Source organism: Kogia breviceps, chromosome 2 (assembly GCF_026419965.1).
Source record: "Kogia breviceps isolate mKogBre1 chromosome 2, mKogBre1 haplotype 1, whole genome shotgun sequence".
Taxonomy (NCBI): Eukaryota; Metazoa; Chordata; class Mammalia; order Artiodactyla; family Physeteridae; genus Kogia; species Kogia breviceps.
In genome coordinates, this window is record NC_081311.1 from 33,316,770 (window position 1) to 33,329,151 (window position 12,382).

The following is a 12,382-nucleotide window of genomic DNA, read 5'->3' on the forward strand; positions in this document are numbered from 1 at the left end:
TTTATTGCAGTATAATTGCTTTACAGTGGTGTGTTAGTTTCTGCTTTATAACAAAGTGAATCAGCTATACATATACATATGTTCCCATATCTCCTCCCTTTTGCATCTCCCTCCCAGCCTTCCTATCCCACCCCTCTAGGTGGTCATAAAGCACCGAGCTGATCTCCCTCTGCTATGCCTCTGCTTCCCACTAGCTATCTATTTTACATTTGGTAGTGTATATATGTCCATGCCACTCTCTCACTTTTTCCCAGCTTACCCTTCCCCCTCCCTGTATCCTCAAGTCCATTCTCTAGTAGGTCTGCATCTTTATTCCCATCTTGCCCCTAGGTTCTTCATGACCATATTTTTTTTTTTAGGTTCCATATATATGTGTTAGCATACGGTATTTGTTTTCCTCTTTCTGACTTATTTCACTCTGTATGACAGTCTCTAGGTCCATCCACCTCACTACAAATAACTCAGTTTCGTTCCTTTTTATGGCTGAGTAATATTCCATTGTATATATGTGCCACATCTTCTTTATCCATTCATCTGTTGATGGACATTTAGGTTGCTTCCATGTCCTGGCTATTGTAAATAGAGCTGCAGTGAACATTGTGGTACGTGACTCTTTTTGAATTATGGTTTTCTCAGGGTATATGCCCAGTAGTGGGATTGCTGGGTCGTATGGTAGTTCTATTTGTAGTTTTTTAAGGAACCTCCATACTGTTCTCCATAGTGGCTGTATCAATTTACACTCCCACCAACAGTAATGTAGTGATTTCTTATTCTAGTTTGTTTTGGTTGTGTGGTTTGTTTGTTTTTGGCTATGTTGGGTCTTCGTTGCTGTGCGAGGGCTTTCTCTAGTTGCGGCAAGCAGGGGCCACTCTTCATCGCGGTGCGCAGGTCTTTCAATATCGTGGCCTCTCTTGCTGTGGAGCACAGGCTCCAGATGCGCAGGGTAGTTGTGGCTCATGGGCCCAGTTGCTCCGCGGCATGTGGGATCTTCCCAGATCAGGGCTCGAACCCGCATCCCCTGCATTGGCAGGCAGATTCCTAACCACTGCGCCACCAGGGAAGCCCTCTAGTTTGTTTTGGGAAAACATTTGCTTACTGACATTGAAAAGTCACCTTTTAGGACTTTTTGATTTAAAATATTTACGAGTTCAGTTTTATACGTGGTACGCAAGCTTTGGGAGGAAGGCTTGGAATCCAATTGCTGTTGTTTCTTTGGGTATAGAGTTTCAAATAACTATCTTGCAAATGAATTTCAGGAATATGGCCCACTCTGAGTTTCTGTAACTAGGACTTGACATTTTTATGATCAGCTCAAACAGAGGAACTCCAAGTGACTGGCTGGGGTTGCTGTCCTCACCAACCATTTTTCTGAATTCAATGTTAGGATTTAACCAACCCTTAGTTTCTTGATTTCTTAAAGCGATGGGAAGGATGGATGGGCATATGATCCAACAATTCTATTAATTTTTGCCATTAGTAACACATTGGAAGGATTTGAAATTATTTTTTTAAAGATAAATTCATGGTCATCTTAAACTTAACTCCCTTTATCCCCACTACATCCATTCAGTCTCCACATTCTATTAATTCTACTTCTTACTTACACCTCTCTGCTGCTTCCCAAGTATTTAGACTCTTTGGTACAGTGAACAGTCTGTGCACTGCACAAAAGTCCTTACCCAAGTGGAGGGGAGGTCTGAGATCCAGCCTGCATGCTGTGCACTAAATATGTGTGCGTATGAGGCTGCATCACTCTGCAGAGAGTGAGGAGGGGGCCTTTTTCGTAATTTTTACTAATTACTTAATGTGCCAGCAGCACCCTACATTGCCTTAGCAACAGCCTCCTAAATGCCTCCAGTTCTCACTGCTCTTTCCTTCCATCCACCTTCCACACCAAACATACTCACCTGAAGTATCAGAGACCCTAATTCGGTAGGTTTGGGGGTGAAGCCCAGAAAACTATACTTTGGACACTCAGGCTGGGCAATTCTGACGCAGGTGGGCTAAGGGTGACACTCTGAGCAGCCCCACCCCACACGGCAGCCAGATGGATCTTTCTAAAAACACAGTCTGCTCACATCACATGCTTCCTTAGAACCCTTCAGTGTCTCTCATTACTTACAAGGTAAAAGCCAAGCTCTTTATCATGAAATACAACCCCATGGAGACCTATTTTCTCTCCTCAGCCCAGACCATGCCTTCCTACTTACTCCCTGTATGCCTCAAGCTTTGGCCAGAACAGCCTGGTAGACCAGCAGTCCCTGTACACACCGTGCCTTTTCCTGTCTCATGCCTTTACACCTGGGTGCCCTGTTCTCTCTGCCAGTTACCATCAGCTCCTCTATCTGTCCCTGGCCCTCCCAGAGGAGTTTCCCTTATCACTCTACACCCCAGGTCCCTATTCCAACCCAGCAGACCTCTCTCTTCACAAAGCCCAGCTGGGGTCCACTGCAGAAAGAACAGGAGATTGTGTTTTAATGGGGTAGTAAGTGAGGAGTGAATGGACTGATACAGTTAGGGGGGCTCTGCACCCCCAGAGGCAACAGTGTCTGAGGAGGAGGGGAGAGGAGTTCAGACAGGGAGCAAGAAAGACCCCAGAGATAACTCTGCAACCATTCCAGCACCTTGCACTGACAGTAGCTTTTGGGACACTGAATATAGCTTTTGTTCCTGCTTGGAAACTTCCTGAATGTATTTGTATTTTCATTTTGTATGAGTCTGATATGTTAGTGCAAACTACAGGTAAATTAGTGGTTTTGTTTCTTTGGTTCGAAAATGATCTCATTCAGTTAAGTGTTGCAAGGAGAAATGATTACATATTCCTTGGTTCTGTGAACACACCTGCCACTGGAATCCATGAAGGTTTATGGACTGTCTGTTCTGTGCCCTGTCCTGTGCCAGGCAAGGTGTTTGTGGGAGAGGAGGATGGGACCGAACAACTAACACAAAGCGGAAATGGACAGTGCCATTGGAGAGCTGCAAACATGTCTCCCCCATGGTTGTGAGCACAGGCCTTGGAGAAGCTTGACCTGGGTTGGCTGCATACACTTACTATTTGGGTGACCTTGGACAAGTCACTTAACCTCTATGAGCTTCAGTTTCCTGGTGCTAACATTTCTTCCTTACAGGATTGTCAAAAGGACTGTCTTAATTTCTTAGTGCTGTCGTAACAAAATACCACCACTGGGATGGTTTAAAACAACACAACTTTATTCTCAGTTCTAGAGGCTAGAAGTCCAAAAGCAAAGTGTTGGCAGGGCCATGCTCCCCCTTGGACTCTGGTCATAACCTTTCCAGCCTCTTCCTAGCTGCCAGTGGTGGCCGGCAGTCCTTAACATTCCTTGGTTTGCAGGTGCAGCACTCCAATCTCTGCCTCTATAATCACATGGGTGTTCATCCAAGAATGGTCTGTCTTCATCTCTTCTTTTGATAAAGAAGACCAGTCACTGAGTTTAGGGCCGATTCTAACTGAAAGTGACCTCGTCTTAACTCGATTACATATGTAAAGAACTTATTTCCAAATAAAGTCCCATCTGTAGGAACTGGGGTTTGAACTTCAACATATTTCTTTCAAGGGACAAAAGTCAACCCACAATAAGGACTAAATGAAATAATGCAGATGAAGGGCTTGGTGCATTGCCTGAATCACAGTAAGCACTCAACAGGCTGTCTGGTTTCAAGTGCTGACTCTATCACGGACTATCTGTGTACATCTAGGCAAGTTTCTTCATGTCTCTGGGTCTCCGTTTCCTCATTAGTAGACAGCACTTCCCTCATTGGACCATTGAATGGTCAATGAAATCACATGTATAAAGCATTCAGAGTAATACCTGGCACCAAGCAAGAACTAAAAAATGTTCACAACTATTACTATAATTCTAATTTTAATCCTTCCCTTTACCCAACTTTCTCTTTACAGATGGAAGAGTTTAAAATTTCAGAGAGGGGCTTCCCTGGTGGCACAGTGGTTAAGAATCGCCTGCCGATGGAGGGGACATGGGTTCGAGACCTGGTCTGGGAAGATCCCACATGCCGTGGAGTAACTAAGCCAGTGCGCCACAACTACTGAGCCTGCACTCTAGAGCCCGTGAGCCACAACTACTGAGCCCGTGAACCACAACTGCTGAAACCCGCGTGCCTAGAGCCCGTGCTCTGCAACAGGAGAAGCCACGGCAATGAGAAGCCCACAACGAAGAGTAGCCCCCGCTCGCCGCAACTAGAGAAAGCCCGCGCGCAGCAACAAAGACCCAACTCAGCCGATAAATTAATTAATTAATTAATAAAAAATAAATAAAATGAAAATCAGAGATATCAGTAATGGGGATGTCATCTTGAAAAAATCAAAAAATAAATGTAATTCCTCTGCTTCACCCTCATTCTCTCCCAAAATACACACAATTGTTTTGACTCAAGAAGCATCATGTCTCCAGTAATATCTGAGATAGGTAACTTCGCTCTTCACTGGAGCTTTGGAGAAGCTCCCCCTGGTTATAAGCATGGGTGCGGAGTCACACTCCTCAGTCCCACGAGCATGTTTAGGTACATCTCGACATGGAGTCACACTCCTGGATGACACCTGGCTACCTGTGTCCCAAGGCAGAGTGCTTTTGTCTTGTGCCTACCAAACTTCCCAGCCCTGTGAGCTACAGACCCCACCATCAACTGACTAGCCTTGCACTTTATGAATCTCTTGAGGGTAGTAAGGGCTACCTCAGTAGACCTGAAACCTAATATTATATCTTCTCTGGAGTGAGAAATATTACTTTACAAGTTGAAGGCTTCCAGATGTGATCTTTCACATTTCTCCCAGAGGTGACACAGCCCTAGGCCATAGTGGGCAGTGAATGAACACTTTTTAGTTGATTAACTGGCACAAAAACATATCCCAAGTTACATTAAAGCATACTTTAACATCAATGAAATAATTTCAAGGTCACAAAACTAGTAAGTCAGAGGATTTCTTTAAATACACTTAAATCTTGGAATTAGAACTATGGATATGCCTTCTCTTGCCTGGTAGGCATGTAAAGGGTAATTGTTTTGATTATGAGGAAGTCAACCAGGACAGCCTTAATAAACTAAATTAGTTATGAGGTACAAGCACATAGTTCAAATGTGTGTGTGTGTATTCCTATTAGGACTTCTTATTTTTATACTCAAAGGCATTTACTTTAGAAGAAGACACAAATAGAACATACTTATTGCAGTAGAAGAAAATAAGTTGAAAATTTGTTAGACCTTTCTATCAGAAACAGAATATCCCCCATTTTCAAATAAGAATATTACATTTGTCGCGCAGTTTTTGTTTTCATATTGATATTCTATCTATAGTCTATATATGATGAATAACTTTATTTATTAATAGCTATTCTATACATACACATACCCAACCTGGTTAAAAATGAGCATTGTCTACTACATAATTTAAATATAGGTAACTATGCTTTGTCCTGGTAATACATAAATATTTAATCTTTAATTTACAAACTTACTTAGGAACAATTTGAGAAGGAAAAATTGAGTTTAATGTACTAAATTTATTCTATTGGCTGATACAATATGCACAATTAAAAACATTTAGCCTCCTTATATGAAAAATCCTCCTTGTCACTACGTTTTTTACTTTTGCTATTTCAGTGCTTTACATTACTATCAATTATCTTATTCTTTTCTCTCGCTTTTTACTTTATTGTGATTTTGTAATTTTTAGTAGGGAGTACAATGGAAAAAAAGAAACAAAAGCAGGTGGATTTAGAAAATGTATTCCTGATTATTGAAGTTAATAATTCTTTTGGCTGCCACTGCTATACAGAATTGGTCCTGGGATTCTAACAAGGTTAATGGGAAGGAAGAGAAGGGGAACCAGACAGGAAGTAGAAAGATCTTGATTGTACTCAACTAGTGGAAGTCCCTGACAGTCCCTACACAGTCCCTGGTGTAAACTCTCCATTTTCCTTTTTTTTTTTTTTTTTTTTTTTTTTTTTCTGGTACGTGGGCCTCTCACCGTTGTGGCCTCTCCCATTGCGGGGCACAGGCTCCGGACGCGCAGGCTCAGGGGCCACGGCTCACGGGCCCAGCCGCTCCGCGGCACGTGGGATCCTCCCAGACCAGGGCACGAACCCGTGTCCCCTGCATCGGCAGGCGGACCCTCAACCACTGCACCACCAGGGAAGCCCTCCATTTTCCATTTTGAGACAGTACATCCTTGTAATCAAGGGCATACCCTTGCTTTTCGATGCTTCATATCAGAAAATGTTTCTCGTTATTTGGCAAACTTTCCACTTAGTAGATGGACCATCGTCATTGGTCCTGAAGGCAGAAAACCAGGAATGTACTGACTGTTGGCTGTTTTTCTAGAGCCACCTGTACCACTGGAGGTGTGCAAGCTGATGGAGATTTCAGAGAGTTAGCAGAATCCTGTAGACTGTGGTTGCAAGCTGCAAGGCTACAGAACTCTGACTAATCAACACTTAAGTTACCAATTCCTGAATTGTGAATGCCCTGTGAAGAATGAAGAACGGGTTGCACATTTTCTCCTCCTATTCTCACCTACTATAGGCAGCTCCAACCCTCATCTTGTAATCATAACCACTTCCAGGAGACAAGTTGACTTGGGACACCTGCAGGTCAAGTGAAAAGCTGTCTTCATATTTCTTTTTCTTTTTCGGTTCTTTCTAACATCTTAATGGACCTGGCACCAGAGACCTAAAGAACATGTTCCTCCTCCTTTTTCAATTCTTCAATTCTTTTGTGTGTGTGTGTGTATGTGGTAAAACACATATAACAAAAACTTCAGCATCCTTACCATTTTTAATATAGTTGAGTGGTAATGAGCACATTCATAATGTTATGCCACCATCACCACAGTCCATCTCCAAAACTCTTTTCATCTTGCAAAACTGAAACTCTGTACCCATTAACAGTAACTCCCCATCCATAGCCACCCCACACCAGCCCCTGGCAACCACAATTCTACTTTGTCTCTATGATTTTGATTATTCTAAGTGCCCCATATAAAAGGAATCATACAGCATTTGTCTTTTGCCCTCCTCCTTTTTTTCTACCTTTTCCAACTCCATTTAATCCACTTCAAATGTGATCTCTCTCATGGAAGAAGTCATTCTTTTTGACCCTCTTCCTTATCTTTTCCCTCTGGGGAAAAAATTATAAACCCTGCCCTGCCTTCCTTTTCCCTTCTTCATTCCATTTATAAGTCTCTCATTAACAGAAAAGAAATAAAACTTACTGGGATAATAATTTTCTGAATCTTTCATGTTAGATACGAGTTTCAAAAGATAATTAACCATAACAACAGAACTACAGATGACAACATCTAAAATCTCTGAAATGGCCCAAAGTTCTTTACAAAAGCTCCATAAAAGTTTTAATTTAACTCTACTCATCTTAATTAAAATTACTTCCCCTCAACAAGAAATGTCTTTTAACTCACTTGTATTGCTCTTTTCCTGGAGGCTGATTCTCAGTATTCTAATAACTGTGTTTTTCTCTTTGTTCCATGGGAAGTGTGTAGATTTCAACTGTGTTATGGGTTAAAGGGGTTTTTGAGGACTAGAGCCTGGGAACCAAATCACAACGTTTAATACTGCTTCTCTAGGAAAGCATTCTAAGTTCCACACAGCTCCTGAGAAATGAACTTCTGGAACACAAGTCATTTATAAACTGGGGACTGAGTGTGTTACACACTTCCCACAGATTTTCATTGGTGACAGAGAGCTGAAAGTTGCTGGCCTACTCAATGTCACAGGACACACAGTGAAAAATAAAACAAGCAGAAAAGCACTGCACAGCAGCCAAGCATATCCTCTAGACCCCCTGCTGGAGTATACGACCAACAGAGCTCAAGACTCAACTAACTAGTCAGTATGCTGAACCTATAGGTTCCATAAACACTCCATGACTTTGAACAGCCATGTGTGGGTTTTTTTGACACATTATCTCTCACTGCATGTTAAAGAAATGTATGTTTCACTGTGGCACATATAGACTTTGAAAACTCCAGGGGAGAGGGCACTGAAGTTGAAAAAGGTGTCCAAGAGAGCAAGTCAGAGCTATAGAAATTAGCTTGGAGCTGAAGCCAACTGGCTAATTGTATTATTCAGCAGAAGCTACTAACAGAGGGATATCAGAAACCATTAAAGAGCTGCAAAACAGAAAATAAAAGAAACTCCCAACTCTTGCATAAAACCCCCATTTAAAGATAACATATGAGCTGATGATCCAACAAGTCTCAGAGTTGGGAATGCTGATAGGAGTTCTGATCTGAATACAGACAGGCAAAGAGCAATTGAGATCAAGTTATTATCAGGGCAACAGACACCTTAACCAGTGGCCTCCTTTTTTCTCCCCAAAGGTCTGTGTAAGCCTGGAGGCAGCCTGCCTTGGCTGGGGAGCCTGGAGAACTGCCCTTTTGCAATTAACGGGGAAGAAACAAAGTGGCTTTTATTGACTTCTGTTTGTTTGCAGCCAAGCCATTTGTCACATGGAACATTAGCTCTGTCTCCAAACTCTTTGAACACTTAGAGCCACTTCCACATTATTTGGAATTTAACTCGCTGCAGTCTGTTCTTTGAATACTTGGTGCATGCAAATGTGGCCTCCTCATTAGGACCATAAACAACTTAAAGGCAAGTAAATTGACTTGTACTTTATTAGGAACTCCCATAACACCTACACACTGCTGGGCACAGAGTCGGTATCTGATCAACACAGCTTGATTAACTCACAGGATAAGGTCTTCACATAGAGTCACAAGCACTGAAGCAATGCCAACTCTACATGCTAATCTCAGCCCAAATTCCCAGGAAGAGCATTGATGGAGAATGTAAAGCTTGGCAGTTACCAGGAGCCGCACTGGAGTAGGGAAATCTTGAATCCTCTGTATAGGGGAAACTGCCTACTACCTAGAGACTACAAGTTCCTTGGGGGCAGGGGCTATGTTTTGTTCCTACCCAGCACCTAGAAGGGGCTCAAAAAACATATGCTGAGGGCTTCCCTGGTGGTGCAGTGGTTGAGGGTCCGCCTGCCCATGCAGGGGGCGCGGGTTCATGCCCTGGTTTGGGAGGATCCCACGTGCTGCGAAGCGGCTGGGCCCGTGAGCCGTGGCCGCTGGGCCTGTGCGTCCGGAGCCTGTGCTCCGCGGCGGGGGAGGCCGTGGCAGTGATACGCCCGTGTACCACACACACACACAAAAAAACATATGCTGAATGAATGAAACACATATGAAACCAAGTGTCTCCTCTTTAGTCTCTTGGATTAGTTGTCCCATATTTTGTGTTTTCCTTCATTCATTCTTTATAACCAATCCACAAAAATGAAGGTGACTCTAGAAAACAAATCAACATGGCACCCACTCAGGTGTGAACCCCCTCTAGGGCCCACCCAAGGGGTGCTGGGAGTGGGGAGGTTGAGGATCAAGGAGGAAGGCCACTGGCCTGATAATCGCAGGTCTGGGGCTTGCTGTGGAGGGACAAGAGCTGCTCTCCTTGAGAGAAGTGGCCGGATGTCAGACTGAGCTCTTGGCAGCCCCCAGGCAGTGGAATGCTGCTCTGCATGGTCCCCGTCTGGCTGGCAGCTTCCTGCCAGGGAAGGCTGCCAAGCGGGTGGTGACAGCTGTGCAGTGCACAAATCTCCAAGGTTCTTTGGTGTACTGCCGTTTCTGACTTGCCTTTCTGCTACTTGTGGGGAGTAGCTGGGAAGTTCTGATCCCATTTTCCATTGGCTTTCATTTTTCAGCAGGACACCTATCTTATCTTTTAAGATGGGAGTCACTGGAAGATGGCCTTTAGCTCTTGTGGTCAACATGAACCTACTGATTCTGTGTAGAAACGAGAACTATATTCCACTCTGGTTTGAATGAAACGGTTGGTTTTCACTGTGGCCACATGACTACACTTGTTTACAAGGCTTTTTTACAATAATTGACACCTGTCATAGACTAACACTAGGAGAAACCACCTATCTGAATAACTTAGCAAAGTTAAAGATAACCTTTTAGCCATTTTTGAAAAAGAAATTTCAATATCTTAATGCTTATTATTTGGAATGTTTATACCTTAAGGGATTTTGATAGAGGACTATCTTTTTATATATTCTCTTAATGCAGCTATCTTTTCTTAAAGTTGCTGATACGTGGACTCAATTTTCCATCAGGAGATGCAATAAATGTTAACTTAGATTCTTTTCTGCATTCAAAGATGGAAAGTTAAAAGTGAAATTTCAGACATTACCTTTCAGCATCATTCGTCCGGTGGATCCTCCAAAAGAATTGAGAAGGCTACTTCTTGCTCCTAAAGATGTGGTGGCTTCTAGGAGAGAGCCGGTGATGTACTGAGATATGGAAGTCCTTTGGAGGGTGGCACGATACTCACAAACAGTGTCTTGGACACATTGCTTTAAGCACGGACCAATGCTAATCCTTTCATGGGCTGTCTCGGAGGCTGGAAGCTTTGTGAAGAAATGGAGAAGAGATCTAATTGTCTCTTCTGTTTCTTCTCCCCTTCTCACTGCACTGTAGATCTGTGAATAGCACAAAGTACAGGAAGTATTAATCTAGTTTCTTAGAAAAGCAAATTAACTTGTTGACAAAATGCCAAGATGACTTATTAAGAAAGAAGGCTCAGTTGCTCTAAGTGCAAACACTCGTGAACACTGGACTCATGCATTAACCTGAACATTCTACAGACACCATTTATTTGGGAAAGCTATGTGTAGTTATGAAATGGGCCATTCAAACAACCTTGCTATCAAACAGAGCACTTACAACTTGTACGAACCAAAAATATATTCAGCTCAAATTTCTCCTCCTCCTCCTCAGCAGAATAAAGCTCGTCTGTAGCGGGACAAGGGCAAATCTTTCCTTTTTGTCCTTCTGGACCCTCCTGAGTGACTCTCCCAGATCTATCTCCAGGGAACACTGCAGACTGATTCATGAGGAATCTTCCCTCCATGCTCAAAATGAAGTAAGGATGAGAGGGTTAAGGGGCAGGAGAACATCTATATTTCTCTCTCGGGTGTAATCCTTCAATCCGTCAGCTTGGATCCAAGTCTTTGAATACTTTTTCCATATCCAATGAGTTGACAGATCCTGCCCACTTTTTCTCCTTCCATCTTTCCTTCTGCCTCTGCCACTATCCTGATTTCCTCTTTCCCTCAACATCTGAATTCACCAAGAATTATCTCAAGGAGACTGGATTATTAGGACAGTCTCCCAGCCATAATTCCAATCCATTCCAATACAGTCGTTCAACCAGGCATTTATATAGATCTGTTCTGTGAGAAGTACTGAGATAAAAGATGGGGGACATGTACAAAGAGTTAACACACCTCTTGTCCTACAGGACTTCACAATCTAATTTAGAAGATGAGACCTGAAAATTATGAGGTTTGACATTACTTCTGGGAGGTGTGGGGTTTTGTCAAGGTCTCTGGGAAGCCAGAGCCTTCTGGGTAGTGTATAAGCGACAGGGAAGATAACATGGGGTGAGTTAATCCAGCTTTCTGATGGTGCAATAAAGGTTTACTGTATTGGGTTGTCTCCATCATGTCACTTTGAGCACCTTGCCTTGGTTGACTTGTCATTCATTCACTATATCAATGTTTATATATCAGTTATGTGTTGGGCCTGGGTAAATAAGACAGCTTCTCCCCTCAAAGAGTTCACAGTTTAATAAGGAAGACAGATAAGCAAAAAGCTCATAGTAGGGTGGAAATTGAGGTCACCCCCTCTTTTGACACCAGTGAGTGGCCAGGGAAGGGAAGACCCTTGCATGCCCTCCAGACCCTGCATGCACCCTTGTGATGCTGCACACTCCAAATCTCACCTTAACTAGAGCCCTTGGGTACTCAAAATGAGCCCTGTTGAGCTGTGCTGAGTCCTTACAAGGCCCTAGAACATACCCAGAATCCACCCTGATATTCAAACTGTGCTGACACCCTAACTAGAGTTCTACTCTGCCTTCCTCTGCCTACTGGTATATACTTGCTACTTGAAGGCAGAGTGCAGATTCTTTAGCTTCAATTCTCTGTCATTAAATTTCTGGTGGCCAGTATGGCCATGGAGATGGTGTGCTGGGACAGAAATAGCCCAGGCTTGGGGTCAGGTATATGGGATGCCTTGACCAGCCAGAGAGAATACTAATTGCCCCTTCTTAGAGATGGTGCAGGATTCACTCTGACAATACATATGAAGTGCTCAGTCTAGTGTCTAGAAATGGCACCCATTACTATTGAGCAAGAAGAGAATGGACTCTATCCTCAAGGATCAGCAGGTGGCTGTTTAACAACAGAGCACAGTCTGTGAAATTCACTGTGATGGGGTTATACCCTTGCTCTTAGGTGCTGCTGGATAATATCATCCTAACCT

The 12,382-nt window shown here is 43.2% G+C and overlaps 1 protein-coding gene across 5 annotated transcripts in view; it reads right to left on the bottom strand.

Moving 5' to 3' along the window:
• PLCE1 (phospholipase C epsilon 1) overlaps positions 1 to 12,382 on the bottom strand; it is a 328,855-nt gene that overhangs the window by 167,575 nt on the left and 148,898 nt on the right. For all 5 annotated transcript variants that reach the window (XM_067024972.1, XM_059054408.2, XM_059054405.2 and 2 more), the window contains one exon: positions 10,248 to 10,536. In XM_067024972.1, the coding sequence (XP_066881073.1) occupies positions 10,248 to 10,536 (289 nt within the window). The remainder of the gene's footprint in view (positions 1 to 10,247; positions 10,537 to 12,382) is intronic.